The sequence below is a fragment of the Zea mays genome, chromosome 1 (assembly GCF_902167145.1).
Source record: "Zea mays cultivar B73 chromosome 1, Zm-B73-REFERENCE-NAM-5.0, whole genome shotgun sequence".
NCBI lineage: Eukaryota > Viridiplantae > Streptophyta > Magnoliopsida > Poales > Poaceae > Zea > Zea mays.
This window is the reverse complement of record NC_050096.1, coordinates 61,002,785-61,025,135: the sequence shown is the minus strand read 5'-3', so window position 1 is coordinate 61,025,135 and position 22,351 is coordinate 61,002,785. Positions and strand designations below refer to the sequence as shown.

Here is a 22,351-nt window from a genome sequence, read left to right as displayed (position 1 = left end):
TAAGTCCACTTTAGTTTTAAAAAACTAATTACATTAATCATTATTATTATCATATGTTTCAATCTTCACAACATATTATAAATATTATACAAAATTATATTTTAGAATCCAACGGTCGGTTATTCTACCTATTTTTCGGATCCAACAATCTTGCATCCAAAATTATAGTGGAACGCCAGGACCATGCAAATCCTAGTGATTGTCGTTCTCTACCTGCTGCGATAGAGGTTTGTCTATGGTCAAATCCCGACCCAAATTCAAATATTTGACAGCACGCGGACGTGGTTGGTGGTCAAAATGTCAAAATTGAACCCCCGAGCAGCTAAGGGCCGGGTCGCTGCTAATGTTCGTTGCGTTCGTTCTTTTATATTCCGTCATGGCCTTGGATTTGAACTTTGAATGCTACAGCTAACCACTACAGTCCATTATTCGTTGTTACTAGTTCACCCGACAGAATGGCAATGCTTAAGAGTTAAGACTTGACCCTGAATGGATTGTTTGTAATCAGCTATTAATCATATTAAAAGGAAGCTGTGATGGTGAACTGACTGACAGTGACATCAAGGAATGAGGAAAGAGGGATCCAACACACGTGATTTTCGCTAGAAAGGGCAAAGAAGGTTGTTCTTCAGCTAATAACAATAAAAAAGATAGTAAAGTGAGAGCTTAGACTGGTTTGGTGTGGTGATACCTTTTGATCTGAATGGAGAGTACGCATATAATAACTAGCATGTTTCTAATACTTTTTGACGACTTAAAAAACTTACTATTACTTTTAAAAGCATTTTTTTGAATTAAAATCTGTTTAGAGATGCTCTAAGCTAGTACTAGTAGTAAGCAAGCTAATAAGCTGCCTAATTAAAGCCTGAACAGAGACGAACGAAGAGGCTACTGGATTCTTCTCTCTTCTCTTTCTCTGAGTCGCAGCTTCGGCAGCTGGCGGTCTGGTCTACGGTCTACCACTACCACTCTACCAGAGAGGGGATCGATCACACAAACACACCCATGGCGGGCTGCGCGGCGGCGCGCATGTTCGCGTACAACGCCAGCCTCTGCGCCTGCGATCCGGGGTACTACTACTACCTCAGCAGCAACGGCACCGCGAGCTGCATCCCGATGCCGGGCGGCGGGTGGGGCGACTGGCAGGTGGGCTCCGTGGGCGCGCCGAGGAACCAGAGCCTCTACTTCCTGGAGCCGGTGCTCTCGGTCTACGCCATCCGCCGCCTCACCCAGTCCCAGGCCGTGCTCCTCGAGGCGACCCTCGCGTCGCTCCTCTGCTGGATCGCCTTCTGCGCCGCAGCCAGGTTCGGCGGCCGGGACCCCCGCGGGGAGAAGAGGCTGTTCCGGGCCCGGTACTGGGTCAGCCGCCTCGACTGCCTCTTCGACAACAGCCACTGGGCGGTGCGTTCCCCGTTCCTCTTGTTTGCTTGCTGCTTCTCCTCTTTTGCAATTACCGACGCGTGAATTTCATGGCGATTCTGTAGAAGTTTCACAAGAAACAAATCATTTGCGCTTAAGAATTGCATTGCACTTCGAGCAACTCTTGTAGTAGTTTGGATTTTGCAAGGTTTATAGACCCACGTGTCTTCGCTAGGTGACTAGTTGCAATTATTAGCATGAATAGCATCAGAAGGTTATAATAAATTATGGATGCACTTCTCTGTGTTGAGGGTTTTATGAAGCCATTTTATACTGTATAAAACCGGAGTTTACATGTCAACGTGGAACGTTTTTCTTTGTTTCAGTCAACACTATCTTGAATTTCTTCAATGATTTATGGGCCTTACCAATCTATGGCGTGGCTGTTGTCTTTGAATTTCTTGAAATTTTTCCTTCGAAATGTCAATTTGACGTCTCAAACTTCACCTACTACACAAGTGTATTACCCTGCTGTTCCTTGTTACATGAAATGAAATTGCAATATTCTCAGCTGAATCTGAATGCACAAACTCCCCTCCTGCCACAGATTCTAATCAGTCATCCTACAACAGTCTCAACTATATTAAACCACCAGTTTCAACGGTAGTTCTGCGTCATCTTTTTACAAATAACCCCACATCTATTTCAAATTAACCTGTTGCACGTCCGTCCCCTCCGCGCAACCAACCTCCACGTGGTGAGGTTCGAACCCGCGCCTCGATAGAAGAAGGGCGGGAGACACGGAGTGAAGTCGTCTAACCAGTAGAACATCATGATCAGGTGTTTTTAATATTGAATATAAATTGTACATATGTATATAAGATTTTTTTAAAAATAAAAAAATATAATCGTGTCGGGCTAGGCCAGCAATACGGGCCGAGGCTACGGCCCAAGCATGGCACGACGCTCATGCCGGGCTGGCCAAGACACTATTAAATGGGTCATGCCTCGGGCCGGCCCGCCAGACACGACTCATTTGGCTATTTATATCCTCGCACGATAATGATGGTCCTCGCCTCAGTTGCCGCCACCTTGTTCGCCATCCTGTTTCTTTTCTCTCTCCTCTCATGTCTTCGCCTCCGCGCCACCCCATTCTCGGCAGAGGGCGTGAGAGCAGGCACCTCTTCCTTGTATTCGTCTAACACCAGCCCCGACATCGGCCCACGCAATGACTATTGCACGTCCACGAGGACGTTTCACAGCATGCGCGCACCATCGTTTTCGTCGTCGTCGGACGTCCCGTTCGTCTTTCCGGCCTTCGCCCTGTTCTTCCTCCCAAACCTGCTGCCCCCGCCCACGGTCGCAGCCGCGAGCCGACCGACGCTCGTCGACGCGGGTACGAGCGAGTCGGTCTTGCTCATGGCCTTTCTCCGTGCGTGCCGCCGAGGCGGACACGGTGGCGTATGTCACGCTTAGGTTATCTTGGCGATGAGGAGTTCAGGTCTGAGATATTGGACAACCAAGACCCGTAGCGCGACAGCAGTTGGCATATGCTACAGAGTTGCTGGTGGTGTTGTGTCGCCTCGGCGGGTCCAAGGCTAGGAAGGCACTTGTATTCTCTCGCCCTTCTCGGACTGACGCCTAGTGCGGGTGCCTCTCAGTTTGGAGCTGCTCCGGCTAGGCTTCTTTCTCTGCTTGTGTGCTCTCTCCCTATATGTATCTAGCAGTATACTACATATGTCGCCTCCAAATGCCCAGATCTTCGTCGTGTCCTTCTCCAGCAACGAACAGGTATGCCCGCCTCTTCCATTCTCTTCCTGCTCTACGAAACCTTAGAAGTGGGGGAGGCGAGGGATGGTTGTCCCTGATTTGCTGACTATGGTACCCGTTCGTTGGCTCGGCATCGTCTGTCTACATGGTCTTTACCTTACCACAATGTCGACTCGGTATGCTTCTACCACTTCTATATACCTGTCACCCATCCTTCTGTTATTGCAAAAATTATTGTGTTGTTCATCTGTTGTTTTGGGTGTTAGTTTTTTGTTGTGCTAAACTAAACATAATTTGGGTGTGTTAATACTTTATTTATTGTCTGCATTTGGTTTGTGTTCTTCTGATGATGGCTCATGAATCCTGTAAAATATGTGTTAGGATTTAGAGATCCATGCAGGCACTACCACAGGGTGCTCGTCCCTTGTGTCCTTGACTCTTGCATGCATTAGGTCGTTTCTGAGGCCACATTGGCGCAATGGACTCCATGGTGTTTGAGGTTGCTGAATTGGATGGAGCAGTAATGATTTTGAAAGTAGCCTAGAGGGGGGGGGGGTGAATAGGCTACACCTGAAAATTTTCACTAAAAACTTCGAGATAGGTTAAATTAAAGTTGCACTGGTGCAAACCGGTTCAGTCGATTTTAATCACAACTGAACAAGTTTGTGTAAGTGCAATCAACCCTAATTGAGGGTTTTGGTGATTAATGACAAAACAAACTAAGATTCTAACAAGTTTGCTCCTAGTATGTACACAGTATTTCTACAGACAGGAGAAGCACAGATCTTACAAGCATAAAAGTATAAAGCACAGCGGATTTAAAATTCCACATCAAATGGCGTGCTCCAAGTGCTAAGAAATAACGGCGGTGCTAAATTTATAATTCTTGAGTCATAGGAATCGCCGTACAATTAAGAGGGATCCGCGACAGTTAAGTAAGTTGTGAAACGAGCCAAGTTCAAAATCTTTTGAAAACTCCTTGGAGATCATTTTCCCAGATCATGAATGCCCTTTAGAAAAACAAATTTTACTTCCCACAAAGACTCCCCTTTTGTTCCCTTCAAAATGCTCAAAATTTGGTTTCATCCCCCAAAGCTGGTTCAACCGGTCCTGAAACCGGTTCAACCGGTTTCGGTACTGTTCACCTGCCACCTCTGCTCTGACCTGTCTGACAGTCAGAGCTGTCAGAAAAGTCGCAGCAGATATTTTTTAGAAACCGGTTGAGCCGAATTTTTTCCCTACTCAGCCGGTTTTGAAACCGGTCGAGTCTCCGGCTGAGTAGCTCAGTGGACCGGGATCCCCCTGGTAGAAACCGGTTCAACCGGTTTTGAAACCGGTTCAACCGGTTTTTGCTCCTTTTCTCCCAACGGCTGCCAGCTTTTGGGGATCCTTTATATACCCCCTCACACTCTCTCTCTCATTTACTCCTGTCTCTCCCACGAATTCTTGGCTGACCAACCTTCAAACAAGCGCATTCATTTCACCTTTCACACCCGCAATCGCATCTCCTTCAATCATTTGAAGGACCCTTGGTGTGAGGTGAACTCGATCGAACTCGTTGTCAATTTCATCTCGATTCTCCCATTCTCTTGTTCTTGAGCTCGTTGCAAACTTAACCGTGTGCGGATTTGTTACTCTTGGAACCTCGTGTTCCTTGACGGTTAGAGGTTGCTTGGGAGTCTCCAAATTTGTGGACGACCCCAAGAAGTTTGTATCACCCGCTCCTTGAGCTGATTTGAGAAGAGATTGCCTTGACCTTTGTGGTCGGCTTGTGGAGGATTAGGGTTGGAAAAGACCCGGCCCTTTGTGGGTTCCTCAACGAGGAGTATGACACCTTTGTGGTGGTTGCCGAACCTCGGGTTATATCGCGTGTTCTTGTGTGTTCTTGTCAAGCGCTTTATATTTAGTGGTTGGTTCATATTATTCATTTGAGTAGATTTTGTGTAGGGCAAATCTTTGGCTATATTCTTCACTACTTCGCATCTGTTCAATAGATTATCAAATTTAAGTTGAGCAGGTTCAAACTTGTTCAGTCGTGATTAAAATCGACTGAACCGGTTTGCACCAGTGCAACTTTAATTTAACCTTTTTCGAAGTTTTTAGGGAAAATTTTCAGGTGTAGCCTATTCACCCCCCTCTAGGCTACTTTCAATTGGTATCAGAGCTTCGTGCCTCGTTTTACGCTTAACCGCGTGAGGAAACGATCATGTCTACACAACGGGACCATGTGGATCCTCTCATCGAGGAAATCCCCGTCACATCTTCCGGTGAGGAAGTGGACCCCAAGGTCTTCGACCTCGCCATGAAGATTGTCGAGAGAATGTTCCTCAAAATGAAAGAGGAAGATGCTAAGAAAAAGGCCGAAGAAGAAGAATCAAGAAGAAAGGCCGAAGAAGATAAAGGTAAGGGAACATTTGATTATAATGACGATCTAGTGGATCTTTTGGTGTCTAAGGTATTGAGCAAGGTAAGTCTCAACACCGAAGGATCATCTACCAAAAGCAAAGGTAATGAATTTAGCAAAGTTCAATTTGATTACTCTAGAAATTATATTCCCAACTTCTCTTCCGCCTCACTTGAAAAGTTACCAACTCTTAGTGAGTTAAACTATGATGAGTGGGCCGACAAGATGAAGTCACATTTAATCGGTGTGCATCCTAGTCTTTGGGAGATTGTTAATGTAGGTATGTATAAGCCCGCCCAAGGAGAAGAGATTACTCCGGAAATGATGCAAGAGGTTCATCGAAATGCTCAAGCAGTGAGCATAATTAAAGGAAGTCTTTGTCCGGAAGAATACCGGAAAGTTCAAGGAAGAGAACATGCCCGTGACATTTGGAATATTCTTAAAATGTCACATGAAGGAGATCCCAAAGCTAAAAGACATAGAGTTGAAGCTTTGGAAAGTGAGCTTGCAAGATATGATTGGACAAAGGGTGAGTCGCTTCAATGACTCTTTGATCGGTTGATGGTGTTGGTCAACAAAATAAGAGTTCTTGGGAGTGAAGATTGGAGTGACTCCAAGGTCACAAGATTGTTCATGAGAGCTTATAAAGAAAAGGATAAGAGTCTTGCAAGGATGATAAGGGATCGAGATGACTATGAGGATATGACGCCTCATCAATTATTTGCAAAAATTAAACAACACGAGTCCGAAGAAGCCCCCATCAAGACAAGAGACTCTCATGCCTTGATCACAAATGAACAAGACAACCTCAAGAAGAACAAAGACCACAAAGCAAAGAAAGTGGTCGAGACCTCAAATGATGAAGATAGCTCAAGTGATGAAGACACAGCTATGTTCATCAAAACATTCAAGAAGTTTGTAAGGAAGAATGACAAGTTCCAAAGGAAAGGAAAGAAGAGAGCATGCTATGAATGTGGCCAAACCGGTCATTTCATAGCGGATTGTCCTAACAAGAAGGAACAAGAAGTCAAGAAGGAATACAAGAAAGACAAGTTTAAAAAGGGAGGTAAGACTAAGGGATACTTCAAAAAGAAGAAGTATGGTCAAGTCAATATTGGTGAAGAATGGAACTCCGATGAAGAGAGTTCTAGCTCCGAAGAAGAGGAAGTGGTGGCAAATGTGGCCATCCAATCTACATCAAGCGCGCAACTCTTCACCAACCTACAAGACGACTCCTACACTCCAACTTGCCTCATGGCAAAGGGAGATAAGGTAACCTTATTTAGTAATGATTTTTCAAATGATGTTGATGATGATCAAATTGCTATGAAAAATAAAATGATTAAAGAATTTGGCTTGAATGGATACAATGTTATCACCAAATTAATGGAAAAGCTAGATAAAAGAAAAAAACTCTTGATGCTCAAGAAGACTTGCTTATCCTTGAAAAGGAAATAAACCTAGAGCTTCAAGAGTTGATTCACAATAAAGATGAAATGCTAGATGTCTTGACTAAGGAAGTCTCTTTAGTCAAGATAACTATAAAGAATAAAGATAAAGAAGTAATTAACATGAAAACCTTTATAGATAATCTTGCAAATGAAAAGAATGCACTTGAATCAAGCATGTTGAGCTTGAATGTTCAAAATCAAGAACTTCAAGTGCAACTTGAAAATTGCAAGAACATCAATGCCTCATGTTTAGTACTTGAATCTAAGTCTAGCTTAAATGATAATTCTTGCAAACATTGTGCCAAATATCATGCTTCTTGTTGTCTAACTAACCATGCAAGGAAGAATAGCCCACAGGTGAAGGTCAAAGAAATTTTGAAAAGATGCTCTAGCAATGATGGGTTAAAGAAAGTTGAACCCAAGTACAAGTCTCTTAAGCCCAACAATGGAAGAAGGGGGCTTGGGTTCAACTCATCCAAGGAAAACCCTAGCACAGTGCATAAGGGGTGGAGATCCCCCAAGTTCATAGAGGGAACCACCCTATATGATGCCTTGGGGAGGATTCACTCCTCAAATGACAAGTCACCTCAGGTAAAGGTTAACTTGAGTTCCACAAAGAGTAAGATGAAGGAAGTGGGATCCTCAAATAGACAAAAATCTAATGCTCCCATTTCTCACTCATATCTTTATGATTATATGTTGACTTGGGATTTAGGGAAATTGGTTGTGAAATATGTGGGTGCCTACACTAAACGAAAAGTTATGAAAAGGAGTGTGTGGGTACCCAAGGCTATAACTAACACTGTAGGACCCAATTCAATTTGGGTACTTAAAATCATAGCCTAAACTTGTTTTGCAGGTCTACTCCTCTGGTGGGTCAAGTTGGGTGCTTGACAGTGGATGTACAAATCACATGACCGGGGAGAAAGACATGTTTCATACATTGCAACTAACTCAAGAAGCACAAGAAATTGTGTTTGGAGATAGTGGCAAGAGTAAGGTGATTGGTATTGGTAAAATTCCTATCTCTGACCAACAATCACTTTCAAATGTTTTATTAGTAGATTCTTTAAGCTATAATTTGTTGTCCGTTTCACAACTTTGTGGAATGGGTTATAATTGTCTATTTTCGGATGTGGATGTGAAGATCCTTAGAAGGGAGGACTCCTCAGTTGCCTTTACCGGTCGCTTGAAGGGCAAGCTTTATCTTGTTGATTTCACAACAAGTAAAGTGACGCCTGAGACTTGTTTAGTGGCAAAATCCGACAAGGGTTGGTTATGGCATCGTCGGCTAGCCCATGTCGGTATGAGGAATTTGGCCAAACTTCAAAAGGATAATCACATCATTGGACTAACAAATGTTGTATTTGAGAAAGATATGGTTTGTGGCGCATGCCAAGCAGGAAAGCAACATGGAGTCCCACATCAATCAAAGAATGTGGTCACAACAAAGAGGCCATTGGAGCTTCTTCACATGGATATCTTCGGACCTGTGGCCTACATTAGCATTGGTGGTAGTAAGTATGGTTTAGTCATTGTTGATGATTTTTCTCGATTCACCTGGTTTTCTTTTTGAGTGACAAAGGTGAAACTCAAGAAATTTTGAAGAAATTCATGAGGAGAGCTCAAAATGAATTTGAGCTCAAAATCAAGAAAGTGAGAAGTGATAATGGGACGGAATTCAAGAACACAGGTGTCGAAGAATTCTTAGGAGAAGAGGGAATCAAACATGAGTTCTCGGTGCCTTACACTCCACAACAAAATGGTGTTGTGGAAAGAAAGAACCGAACTCTAATTGAAGCTGCAAGAACCATGTTGGATGAGTACAAGACACCTGACAATTTCTGGGCAGAGGCAGTCAACACCGCCTGTCATGCAATCAACCGTCTCTATCTTCATAAGATCTACAAAAAGACTGCTTATGAGCTTCTCACTGGTAACAAACCTAAAGTTGATTATTTTAGAGTGTTTGGTTGTAAATGTTTTATTCTTAACAAGAAAGTTAAGAGCTCAAAGTTTGCTCCTAGAGTGGACGAGGGCTTCTTGCTTGGTTATGCATCAAATGCGCATGAATATCGTGTTTTCAACAATACCACCGGTCTTGTTGAAATAGCGATAGACGTGACATTTGATGAGTCTAATGGCTCGCAAGGGCATGTTTCTAATGACACTGCAGGAAATGAAGAACTACCTTATGAGGCCATAAAGAAACTTGCAATAGGTGAGGTGAGACCTCAAGAAAGGGATGATGAAGAAGGAACCTTATGGATGACCAATGAGTTAGTTGATGTGGGTGCAAGGGTGGTGAGTGACAAAGTCTCCACCCAAGCAAACCCATCAACCTCAAGTCATCCAAGCCACGAAGAAAATCATCAAAGGATGCCAACAGTGGTAGAAGATGAACAAGAAAGTATTGATGGTGAAGTGCCTCTTGATCAAGTGATTGATGAGGAGGAGCAAATACAAAGACATCCATCAGTGCCTCATCCTAGAGTCCATCAAACAATTCAAAGGGATCATCCAGTGGACAACATCCTGGGTAGCATCATGAGAGGGGTAACAACTCGATCTCGTTTAGCTAATTTTTGTGAATTTTACTCGTTTGTTTCCTCTCTTGAGCCACTTAAGGTTGAAGAAGCATTGGGTGATCCGGATTGGATAATTGCCATGCAAGAGGAGTTGAACAACTTCACTAGGAATGAAGTCTAGTCCTTAGTCCAAAGACCCAAACAAAATGTGATTGGGACTAAATGGGTCTTTAGGAACAAACAAGATGAACATGGCGTGGTTACAAGAAACAAGGCACGGTTGGTTGCCCAGGGCTATACTCAAGTGGAAGGACTTGATTTTGGTGAAACATATGCGCCGGTAGCAAGGTTAGAATCAATTAGAATATTAATTGCCTATGCTACTAACCATGATTTAAAGCTATATCAAATGGATGTCTAGAGCGCTTTTCTAAATGGACCACTACAAGAGAGAGTATATGTGGAGCAACCACCGGGCTTTGAAGACTTAAAGAAGCCAAATCATGTTTATCTACTTCACAAGGCACTCTACGGGCTTAAACAAGCCCCTAGAGCTTGGTATGACTGTCTTAAAGATTTTTTTAATTAAGAATGAGTTTATAATAGGAAAAGCTGACTCTACTTTATTTACTCGAAAAGTTGACAATGAATTATTTGTGTGCCAAATATATGTTGATGACATTATATTTGGTAGTACTAATGAAAAATTTTGTGAAGAGTTTAGCAAAGTAATAACGAACAGGTTTGAGATGTCTATGATGGGCGAGATTAAATACTTCCTGTGATTTCAAGTCAAACAACTAAAGGAAGGTACTTTTCTATGCCAAACTAAATATACACAAGATATGCTCAAGAAGTTTGGCATGGAAAAAACGAAACACGCCAAGACTCCAATGTCATCAAATGGACATCTCGACCTAAATGAGGAAGGTAAACCTGTAGATCAAAAATTATATAGATCAATGATAGGATCACTGCTTTACTTATGTGCATCTAGACCTGATATAATGTTGAATGTTTGCATGTGTGCACGTTTTCAAGCAAATCCTAAAGATTGCCATCTTGTAGCCGTTAAGAGAATTCTAAGATACTTAGTCCACACCCAAAATCTAGGATTATGGTATTCTAAAGGCTCCCTTTTCGATTTGCTTGGCTACTCTGACGCATAAGATATTGAGCATGCACTTCAACCGTTCATATGAGCGGTTAAACTACAACGAACAATATCAAATCGCTAATCTCTAACAATGTTTGTGACAAATGAAGATAATCTAAGTGTTGCAATCACTTAAACTAAAATGTACCCAACGAATGATACATTAGATAATCAAGAACGCGTAGGATCGAGTACAAGGAAATAAAAAAGGGCAATACCTCGATCCGGAGATTGGGTCAAGAACTCCCAACGAGATGGAGGAAGATGATGGAAAACGCCGGGACAAACGGATCTCCAACGACTCTTCCAAAAGTGTGAGGGCACAAGAGAGTTTTTGGAGTGGAGTGTGAAGGTGAGAGAGGAGAATGAGAGGGCGGCGGCGGCTGGAAAATGAGACTGAGAAGGGGAGGGGAGAGAGGAAGAGAAATAAAAGGGGGAAAGTCGGCCGCCAGAAAACAGAAAACCGGTTCAATCGGTTCAAAAACCGGTTCAACCGGTTTCTGGTCAAACTGCGCAGTAAAAGCGCGCAGAAAACTGTGTTGACTGCGCGAAAATTCTGGCAGTCTGACAGCACAGACTGCAAAAACTGACAGCGCAGACTGTGCGCTGACTGACGGCGCGAAGGCCAAAATCGGTTCAACCGGTTTTTATACCGGTTCAACCGGTTTCCACCAGGGAGAAACCGGTTGAGTGGCCTACTCAGCCGGTTTACTCAACCGGTTTCCAGATATTGCCCGGAAGGGCTATAATAGCACTTAGCAAATATGACATGAGATATTTTAAAGATAAAAATGTTATTTCTCATTTCATATTGCTCAAACAATCAATTTTCATCCGTTAAGTTTGATCAAAATTTTAGTTATTAAGTCACGTTTCGAGAATCCAAGATATTTAGCTCACTCCTAAGAAAACAAAATCTAGTCTCATCAAGGGGTTTTGTGAAGATATCGGCTAGTTGATTTTCGTTGCTCACATGAAATAGTTCGATATCTCCTTTGGCTTCGTGGTCTCTCAAGAAATGGTGTCTAATGTCAATATGTTTAGTTCTAGAGTGTTGCACCGGATTGTTTGCAAGTTTTATGGCACTCTCATTGTCACACAAAAGTAGAATTTTGTTAAACTCACAACCAAAATCTCTAAGGGTTTGCTTCATTCATAACAACTGTGCACAACATGCCCCAGCTGCTATGTACTCAGCTTCTGCAGTGGAAAGTGCAACACAATTTTGTTTCTTGGAACTCCATGACACTAAGGACCGCCCAAGGAATTGACAAGTCCCAGTAGTGCTTTTTCGATCTACTTTGCAACCGGCATAATCTGAGTCAGAGTAGCCAAGCAAATCGAAAAGGGAGCCTTTGGGATACCATAATCCTAGATTTTGGGTGTGAACTAAGTATCTTAGAATTCTCTTAACGGCTACAAGATGACAATCTTTAGGATTTCCTTGAAAACGTGCACACATGCAAACACTTAACATTATATCAGGTCTAGATGCACATAAGTAAAGCAATGATCTTATCATTGATCTATATAATTTTTGATCTACAGGTTTACCTTCCTCATTTAGGTCGAGATGTCCATTTGAAGACATTGGAGTCTTGGCGTGTTTTGCTTTTCCATGCCAAACTTTTTGAGCATATCTTGTGTATATTTGGTTTGACATAGAAAAGTACCTTCCTTGAGCTGTTTAACTTGAAATCATAGGAAGTATTTAAGCTCGCCCATCATAAACATCTCAAACCTTTTCGTCATTACTTTGCTAAACTCTTCACAAAATTTTTTATTAATACTACCAAATATAATGTCATCAACATATATTTGGCACACAAATAATTCATTGTCAACTTTTCGAGTAAATAAAGTGGAGTCAGCTTTTCCTATTGTAAACTCATTCTTAATTAAAAAATCTTTAAGAAAGTCATACCAAGCTCTAGGGGCTTGTTTAAGCCCGTAGAGTGCCTTGTGAAGTAGATAAACATGATTTGGCTTCTTTGGATCTTCAAAACCCGGTGGTTGCTCCACATATACTCTCTCTTGTAGTGGTCCATTTAGGAAAGCGCTCTTGACATCCATTTGATATAGCTTGAAATCATGGTTAGTAGCATATGCAATTAATATTCTAATTGATTCTAACCTTGCTACCGGCGCATATGTTTCACCAAAATCAAGTCCTTCCACTTGAGTATAGCCTTTGGCAACCAACCGTGCCTTGTTTCTTGTAACCACGCCATGTTCATCTTGCTTATTCCTAAAGACCCATTTAGTCCCAATCACATTTTGTTTGGGTTTTTGGACTAAGGACCAGACTTCATTCCTAGTGAAGTTGTTCAACTCCTCTTGCATGACAATTATCCAATCCGGATCACCCAATGCTTCTTCAACCTTAAGTGGCTCAAGAGAGGAAACAAACGAGTAAAATTCACAAAAATTAGCTAAACGGGATCGAGTTGTTACCCCTCTCCTGATGCTACCCAGGATGTTGTCCACTGGATGATCCCTTTGAATTGTTTGATGGACTCTAGGATGAGACACTGATGGATGTCTTTGTATTTGCTCCTCCTCATCATTCACTTGATCAAGAGGCACTTCACCATCAATACTTTCTTGTTCATCTTCTACCACTGTTGGCATCCTTTGATGATTTTCTTCGTGGCTTGGATGACTTGAGGTTGATGGGTTTGCTTGGGTGGAGACTTTGTCACTCACCACCCTTGCACTCACATCAACAACCTCATTGGTCATCCATAAGGTTCTTTCCTCATTATCCCTTTCTTGAGGTCTCACCTCACCTATTGCAAGTTTCTTTATGGCCTCACAAGGTAGTTTTTCATCTCCTGCAGTGTCATTAGAAACATGCCCTTGTAGTTTTTCTTTATGACCCACACACTTCTTTTCATGACTCTTCGTTTAGTATAGGCATCCACATATTTCACAACCAATTTTCCTAAATCCCAAGTCAACATATAATCACAAAGATATGAGTGGGAAATGGGAGCATTAGATTTTTGTCCACTTGAGGATCCCACTTCCTTCATCTTACTCTTTGTGGAACTCAAGTTAACCTTTACCTGAGGTGACTTGTCATTTGAGGAGTGGATCCTCCCCAAGGCATCATAGAGTGGTTCCCTCTATGAACTTGGGGAATCTCCACCCCTTATGCACATAGCGCTACACCTGAAAATTTTCACTAAAAACTTCGAGATAGGTTAAATTAAAGTTGCACTGGTGCAAACCGGTTCAGTCGATTTTAATCACAACTGAACAAGTTTGAACCTGCTCAACTTAAATTTGATAATCTATTGAACAAATGCGAAGAAGTGAAGAATATAGCTAAAGATTTGCCCTACACAAAATCTACTCAAATGAATAATATGGACCAACCACTGAATACAAAGCGCTTGACAAAAACACACAAGAACACGCGATATAACCCGAGGTTCGACAACCACCACAAAGGTGTCCTACTCCTCGTTGAGGAACCCACAAAGGGCCGGGTCTTTTCCAACCCTAATCCTCCACAAGCCGACCACAAAGGTCAAGGCAATCTCTTCTCAAATCAGCTCAAAGAGCGGGTGATACAAACTTCTTGGGGTCGTCCACAAATTTGGAGACTCCCAAGCAACCTCTAACCGTCAAGGAACATGAGGTTCCAAGAGTAACAAATCCGCACACGGTTAAGTTTGCAACGAGCTCAAGAACAAGGAGAATGGGAGAATCGAGATGAAATTAACAGCGAGTTCGATCGAGTTCACCTCACACCAAGGGTCCTTCAAATGATTGAAGGAGATGCGATTGCGGGTGTGAAAGGTGAAATGAATGCGCTTGTTTGAAGGTTGGTCAGCCAAGAATTCGTGGGAGAGGCAGGAGTAAATGAGAGAGAGAGTGTGAGGGGGTATATAAAGGATCCCCCAAAAGCTGGCAGCCGTTGGGAGAAAAGGAGCAAAAACCGGTTGAACCGGTTTTCAGACCGGTTGAACCGGTTTCTACCAGGGGGATCCCGGTCCACTGAGCTACTCAGCCGGAGACTCGACCGGTTTCAAAACCGGCTAAGTAGGGAAAAATTTCGGCTCAACCGGATTCTGAAAAATATCTGCTGCGACTTTTCTGACAGCTCTGACTGTCAGACAGGTCAGAGCAGAGGTGGCAGGTGAATAGTACCGAAACCGGTTGAACCGGTTTCAGGACCGGTTGAACCGGTTTTGGGGGCTGAAACCAAATTTTGAGTATTTTGAAGAGAACAAAAAGGGGAGTCTTTGTGGGAAGTAAAATTTGTTTTTCTCAAGGGCATTCATGATCTGGGAAAATGATCTCCAAGGAGTTTTTCAAAAGATTTTGAACTTGGCTCGTTTCACAACTTACTTAACCGTCGCGGATCTCTCTTAATTGTACGGCGATTCCTATGACTCAAGAATTATAAATTTAGCACCGCCGTTATTTCTTAGCACTTGAAGCACGCCATTTGATGTGGAATTTTAAATCCGCTGTGCTTTATACTTTTATGCTCGTAAGATCTGTGCTTCTCCTGTCTGTAGAAATACTGTGTACATACTAGGAGCAAACTTGTTAGAATCTTAGTTTGTTTTGTCATTAATCACCAAAACCCTCAATTAGGGTTGATTGCACTTATAGATTTGTCACGCTAACAATAAAAGAAAATGTTATTTGTTGGTTTTAAACGTTAGTAATCACTGATTTCAAGTCGGGCGACCAGCTAGTCGACCGACAGGACCGACCAGGCGCCTAATCGCGATTAGGGCGACTAATCGGACGACTAATCGGTTCTGGTCGGCCTCTGGTGGTTCCTAGTCGTCCTATGTATATTCCTAGGCATATAAGCCATATATATATGTATATATGTATTTCTAGGCATATAAGCCATATAGAACTGAAATGAAATTGGAAGTTTGGAACTGAATTACTGAAATATAACAGTAGCAGCTTTCAATTGGAAGGAATGCAACATAAGTGAAAGTGTGAAACCATATAGAGTACCTGCTAGTCTGCTACCTAGAGCAGATCAGCATCCAAGCAAAAAGCATTAGCAGCAGCTTTCCCTCCTCCAGATTCAGATTCATCTTGGTCCATATCTCTAGTTGCTTCTAGTGGTTGTTCTTGTTGTTCTTCTGCATCTGCTGTAGCATTACCATCTTCTTGAGCATCACTATCATCTTCTCCAATATCTTGTGCTGCTGCATTTCTTGAACGCTTCCTTGTCCTAACATAGGTTTGTTGAGGCCGAGAACTTGAAGCAGCACCTGCAACAGCTAATGTTGGCAAATTTCTGCCTTGGAGAGCATGAGTTGCCCCTAATGCCTCATCCACAGCATGTCATATGCTGCTATCACCATCAGCTTCATTATTTTCTTCAACCCATTCATTTTCCCACATAAACTCTTCAAGCACCAGTGGGTTGCTTTTTTTCCCTTGGATCCCATCTCCCTTATTGTTCGAAACCTATTTTCCATATTTCTGTTGTAACTGACATAGACCAATTTATTAAGCCTCTGGTGTTCTAGTCGGTTCCTCTTTTTTGTATGGACCTGAAAATGCACAATTGCACATAGCCACATAATGATCAATCAACAAGCAAACCCTTTTTGCTAGGCTTTGTAATACAGTACTTAGTTACTTACTGCTGCAAAGTCTGACCAATTTCTCTCACAACCAGAAGCTGCACAACAGAGGCTTATAACCCTTTTTGCTAGGCTTTGTAGTTCATATGCCAGTCCTCCATATGCACCCCACCATAGGACTGTTACACAACAATTTTTAGGTCAGTTTTAGACTTCCAAACAGGGAAACAAATTAAAAAATGCTATAAGCTTATAACTGCAAAAATCAGTTACTTACTAGGACTTTTTTCTCTCTTTCTCTTATTGCTCCTGCCTTTGAAAAGCATTCCCCTTCAGATCTTTCGTAGTCATCTGCCTGTTTACTAATCTTTGTTTGCTCATCCTCATCACCGACCATCTTCCACAAAACATCATTGAACATAGCTCTAAGTCTTGCAGCTTGCCTTCTGTCTTTCTCCCTCAAGGTAAAGAATTTACCTGGATTCAAATAAAGGGCTGCCCCATATAGTTTCTGCTCCATCTGAGTTTCCCACCTCTTCTCAAAGCATGAGATGACTTCAGCTAGTAATCTTGGCTTCTCTTTCAGTGACTCTTGTATGGTGGCTTTTGCTTTGTCCATAGCTGCCATTATCTCTGGAGCTGCTGGCGTCTCATCACCGTTAGCAATCCTTAAAGCAATGAGAAGAGGTTGTGAAGCCCGTAGACAATTTTCAAGAGTTTGCCAAAATGATACAGAAAGGACAATATTTTCAGCTTGTACACCTTCCTGAAGTAGGGAAAACTTAGAGCCATTCCATTCATCACTAACAAACAAGCCCTGTAATCTATTCTTATGCTTGTACATGCTTGCCAAAGTCAAGAATGATGTTGCAAATCTAGTGACACCCGGCCTAACAAGGTCCCCGCCTAGCTTTTCTCTCATTAGGCTGTGAAGTCGCCCATGCTTGTATAGGAACCTCGAAACCTTCTTTGCCATATTGATGCAAGTGTTGAACTCCTTGATCTTGCCAATATCCTCCAACAATAGATCCAAACAATGTGCTGCACAAGGAGTCCAAAACAGATGGGGAATTCTGTCCATTAGGATCCGCCCTGCTGCTTTGAAATTGGCTCCATTGTCAGTTACCACCTGGACAACATGTTCTTTGCCCACCTTCATTATTTGCTTCTCCAACAGATCTGCCAACATATTGGCATTTGCTACCTCACTTGATGCATCAACAGAACCTAGGAAGTATGTCCCTGCTGGACTGTTGGCAAGGAAGTTGATCAAATGATGTTGTCTTGTGTCGGTCCACCCATCTGACATAATTGAGCAACCATATTCCTTCCAAGCCTCTTCGTGCTTATCTCTCAATGTCGATGTTCTCTTCACTGCCCTTTCAAGCCAAGGTACTCTAGCCTCATGATACGATGGGCCATGATATCCAGGACCGTACTGACCAATAGACTCCAACATAATCTTCCAACTTCTTGAGTTTACGACATTCAATGGAATCTTGTTCTCATACAGAAAATCAGCTACATGGTCGTCAACAATTTGCTGTGCTTGTGTCCCTTTCTTTGTGCAGTGCTCAAGGGTGGACTGAGAAGTTTTGTTTTTATGCCTCTCTGCAACTACTTCTGGAGTCTTGCAGAGCATGACACTCACTGATTTGCTTGCCTTCTGGGTACTTGGTTTTGGAGGAGCAGATACAAGAAATGAGGACATGGCAGCTTGGGCAATTTTCTTTTTTGTTTGCTTGTTTTTTGTCCCAGAACTTGGTTCAGGACCTTCATCATTCCGCTCTTCTCCCTCTTCACCTTCTTCAGTATTAGCAGTAATCACAAGTCTCATGTTCCTTTTTAGATACATGTGCATTTCCTTTGAAACCAATTCTGGTACTCTAGCACACTTCATGGTGTCACCAAACCCACCGGCAAGATGCTGCTTGAACCTTTTGATTCCGGAAGGAACAATCTTCGAACAGAAAATACACTGAACAAAATCCTTCTTTGTTGTGTCTGGCCACCACTCAAACTTCCATCCTGGGTCCTGTGACCTTGCCTTTCTTTTTGGGTCAGTTGCTTGTGCACTAAGCTCAGGAGGGAGTGCTGCAATAGCCTTTTCAGCAAGGCTTTTTGAGTCTGCAGCAGCTGATAATGCCGACGCGGGCCTGTGCTATCAACATTTGAGGTCACGGGAGGAACAGAATCACTTGCAGTTGCACTGCCACTGCCAACCACATTGGACCCGGGGAATAATACCTCAACATCAGCACCTCTTCGTCCACCGGCAGCATGAAACTCTGAACATGTCAACAGATAGAGGTCAAGTCAATACTAGGCACTAGATATGCTACTGTTGGGCTGATGGAAACTGGTTGGCAGAGATGAAGCTAAGTACTATTGAAGTAAGGCAGTAGAACATAGAGGTATAGAACACTAGATGAGTAGGGCCAGGGCAGACTGCGCAGAATGTAGATTCTTGGCAAAACTGTCGTGCTGCCGTGCTGCGCAGAATGCAAAACTGCAGAGTGCAGACAAGGGGGAAGGAGGGGAGCAGGGATGACCTTCGGATGACGAGCTCATCTTGTGCCTTGTAGATGAGCAGGGGGCAGGGACAACCTTGAGAGGGGCAGCCGCCGGCGATGGTGGATGGTGGAGACTGGAGAGACCTGGAGGCTAGAGCAGCAGCCGCCGGCAGAGGACAAAAACTTGAGAGGGGCGCAGGCACAGGGAGGATTTAGGGTTTAGGGGCGCCAACAGATGTATGCGGCTACTGGGCCAAAAAAACGTTGAAGCCCAATAGCACAACCACATTTAGCCCGCGCGCACTGGTCGACCAGAATCTATCTAATCGGACGACTAATCGGTCGCTTTGGACGATTAAGCGACGATTAGGACGACCAGGAAATCTGATCGCGTCGTCCCCCTGGTCGGCCGCTTACAGGCGACCAGCCCAACTAATCGCGATTAGTCGGACGATTTGTAAACAGAGTTAGTAATTGCTACGAAGTACCATAATTTGTATGGAGCACATTCAGTTTTTATTGATGCCTGGCTTTAGCGACCACTTCATATTTTGATCTATCTTTTTTATAAGTTTGAGTTCATGTGACTTATTTTATAAACTTGAGTTCACAAATTTCCTCTTATTTGGTCTCTGTATGATGGAATTATATCATTCTATAATTTTTGTTCGTTCAATCAGTCATTGTGAACTCTTTTATAACCACTCTTTTCATTGGTCGTGTTGTACCAAAACATATTGGATGGAGTAAACAACATCAGTTAGTCAAATAAAAAAATATTATGTGGAGAGTGGAGACAATCAATAAAAAATCTTGAGATTTTTTAGGTGGATAGTTTACGTGGGTATTGTTGTGAGCCGTCGCAACACACGGCTAACCGACTAGTATCATATATTTTTTGCTCCATTCGTTGATGTTCATTCTCATGTTTGAAACTGTAAAAGTTTATCCTGAGTGGCATGGTTTTGGCTCCTAAAAATGCCAGGGGGATCAGCAAGTACTAAGGAAAAGGAAAACCGAATTGGGTGGCACATTCTCAGTCGCTAGCTTGATCATCTTCACTGGATTATTAACTGTGTAAGTGCTGCTCATAGACCTTTTTACTCAAATTAATCAGCTCCCCTGCCCACTTTTATTAGTTATCGTATCCTATCTAACTAATTCTCAGATTATTGCAGCCTCTTGTATCAAGCCATCAAAAGGCGCAGCCTTGAGATGCATCGAGTCAAGCCAGCAAATGCTCCGGACCTGCTGTCTTTCGTGAATGATCTCGAGTTCCACATCTCAACCATCTCCAGCATGTCCTGCACTCAAGCGGTTGCTCCTTTGACGGTAGCAATGGGGACACCAGGGTTCATGGACTTCAGGGTGGTTCCCCTGTCAACACTGTTCACCTACAGTTGCACAAACACGAGCCACGGGCCATCCATTACGCTCAGGTGCAATGGATGCCGGGTCCCTCCAAGAGATCACTACGTGTCCTGGCAATTTGTTGACCTGCTGGGGCAGCCAGCAACTGCTGTTGGTTTCCAGTTCAACCTGACCGCAAGGCAACATGGCAACAATCAGCACATGAGCTTTGTGAGTGGTACAATGAACTCTGACGGTTATACTGATGATGTCAAGTTGAAGACGTTCAGGGGGAGGGATTCCAATGTTCTAAAGATCCAGCTGTTTCCTCAGATATACAACAATCTTGGTAACCTGCGGCTCTTGCAGCCACTGGTTCAAGACTTCACTCAAGGATCTATGTTTTCTGATGTCAGCAGCTTGAATTCCTCCCTGCAGAACCCTAGGGATGGAGTGGTGAATACTACTCTCTACATAAGTTATCTCTCAGACTACATTGTGGAGATCAGCAATGAGAGTGTAGTAGGCCCAGGTGAGTTTCATGAAGCAATGTCCTTTACGCACAGATTACATTTGTAGCATCTAATGGAGACGATTATCTGCAGTTAGTGTACTCGCAAGTATTGGTGGCCTTTATGCCTTCAGTGTGGCAATTTGTCTCTGCCTCATGTCTCAAGTAAGTCTTTGCAAAAATCGGTGTTGTTGTCTGAAAGCCTTGCCAACGTTTTTCATTTTTTTTTTTTTTTTGCCAATGAAACTAAATAGTCCAACTTTGGTTTCTGCGTCTTTCCATCCCTTTGCCATTTTATTTGGTTCCTTCACGTCCACTGTCCATTTGGTTGTTATTCACGCTTATTCTGTGGCACCGAAACAAAGGAATAACCCTGAGCTGTCCGTTTGTCATAGCAAGAAAATAAAATAAAAGTTATGCAACTGCTTGTGTTATTAACACATCATGTTTTCAGTGTGAAGCAAGGATAAAGAAGCTTCGTGACGAGGATACCAGAATGCTGAAAATTCTGAGCAAACGACGTGCTCAGCGGAATTGGGATAAGGTGAAGAATGGCTTTATCCAAATTTGATCATCATGTGATTCTGATTTTATCCATGATCAATAAAGCATATTGATTTTGCTGGTAACAGCTGCGGAAGTTTGTCATGTATACCTGGGGTCTAAGCAACCTAGACCCATCTGATAGAACCTGTCAGCAGCCTGAAGGATCAGTGATGGATTCTCGGCATATGAGAAGAGAAGCAATTAGACAAGGAATCTAAGACGCTAACAGTACTCATAGAGTTCCTGATGAAATGGTACAGCATTTGTTCTGTTTCAGTAGCTCTTGATTCAACACTCATATTTACATTCAGTGCAGTAGAACATTTCTCTTCCACAAATGGTTGTTTTTTGTGGTTTAGGAATATTATTGTTTTTCTTCTTCCATTCAATTTGTCTTATTCTGTTTGTACCTTACTTCTGATATTGAACTCAAGGAATGAATCTTGTGTAATGTTGCAGGGGGGAAATTGACATAGAAAGAGCTGCGAGCATCCAAGCAGTTCAATATAGCCTTGATCAAGACTTTTAGACGCAAAGTTGACATAGCCACTTCGACTCATTCAGATCCCTTCCTGATATCCTTCATAGATGGACCTTTTGAAATTTTCCCCTCTGCATAGTCGTGTTGGTCCCTGAAGATTTGTCAATGCAAAGAGCAAAAAAAAAAAAGTACAGAGGCAGCAGATTGTCCATGTCGGTTGCACCTGAAGCTGCAGAGATAGACTTCTGGCATGTTCCTGGTATAGCTCAGCTCATTCGCTAGTCACCACCCAGTTTTATTTTCTAGTTGGCATTACGCTATAAAGTGACTAACACGTTGTAAACAAACGGTACACACACAACTAGCATCCTATCGTGCCGTGAATTTGCGATTTGGTTACTCAGCTGGTGTTTGGTCAAAACGAATCCAATACTGACATGGAAGATTACAGTCGCTAACCCAACCTGTGTTCCTATCCTGAAACAGAGATCAGTTTTAATAAACTGGACTCCGCCCCCTGCATGCATCCATTTTATATTGTCGCAGTCTTGTTTCCCATTTTCCCTCTGTCGTATATACACTGATAATAAACACTACTTATTTGTACGTGATGCTCGATAACGCCTTCGTAGTACTGATTCTAGCAGCTGGAGAGAACCTGGTAACTAAAACTAAGCACTTCCGCTGACCCGACAGCTGGCATATTGGA

At 42.8% G+C, this 22,351-nt stretch overlaps 2 protein-coding genes across 2 annotated transcripts; one reads left to right on the top strand and one right to left on the bottom strand.

Moving 5' to 3' along the window:
• Positions 1-886: 886 nt before the first annotated feature.
• On the top strand, positions 887-22,247 carry LOC100278306 (uncharacterized). The gene is made up of 7 exons (NM_001407294.1): positions 887-1,401; positions 19,740-19,831; positions 19,933-20,636; positions 20,710-20,780; positions 21,070-21,159; positions 21,248-21,415; positions 21,621-22,247. Exons 1-6 carry the CDS (start codon positions 1,006-1,008, stop codon positions 21,377-21,379), a joined length of 1,485 nt encoding a protein of 494 aa, NP_001394223.1. The 5' UTR covers positions 887-1,005; the 3' UTR covers positions 21,380-21,415; positions 21,621-22,247.
• Positions 15,276-19,252, bottom strand: LOC103634963 (uncharacterized). Its single transcript, XM_020546379.1, has 2 exons — positions 16,302-19,252; positions 15,276-16,208 (listed from the first exon to the last, which is right to left on the bottom strand). Exon 1 carries the CDS (start codon positions 18,139-18,141, stop codon positions 16,507-16,509), a length of 1,635 nt encoding a protein of 544 aa, XP_020401968.1. The 5' UTR covers positions 18,142-19,252; the 3' UTR covers positions 15,276-16,208; positions 16,302-16,506.
• Positions 22,248-22,351: the final 104 nt, after the last annotated feature.

What these genes read in the sequence shown, in the direction of transcription:
- LOC100278306 (NM_001407294.1), top strand. Translation starts at nt 1,006, where the DNA reads ATGGCGGGCTGCGCGGCGGCGCGCATGTTCGCGTACAACGCCAGCCTC. An exon ending in TCGACAACAGCCACTGGGCG is followed by an intron (nt 1,402 to 19,739) that starts GTGCGTTCCCCG and finishes TAAAAATGCCAG; the next exon opens with GGGGATCAGCAAGTACTAAG. An exon ending in GTCTCTGCCTCATGTCTCAA is followed by an intron (nt 20,781 to 21,069) that starts GTAAGTCTTTGC and finishes TCATGTTTTCAG; the next exon opens with TGTGAAGCAAGGATAAAGAA.
- LOC103634963 (XM_020546379.1), bottom strand. Translation starts at nt 18,141, where the DNA reads ATGAAGTGTGCTAGAGTACCAGAATTGGTTTCAAAGGAAATGCACATG.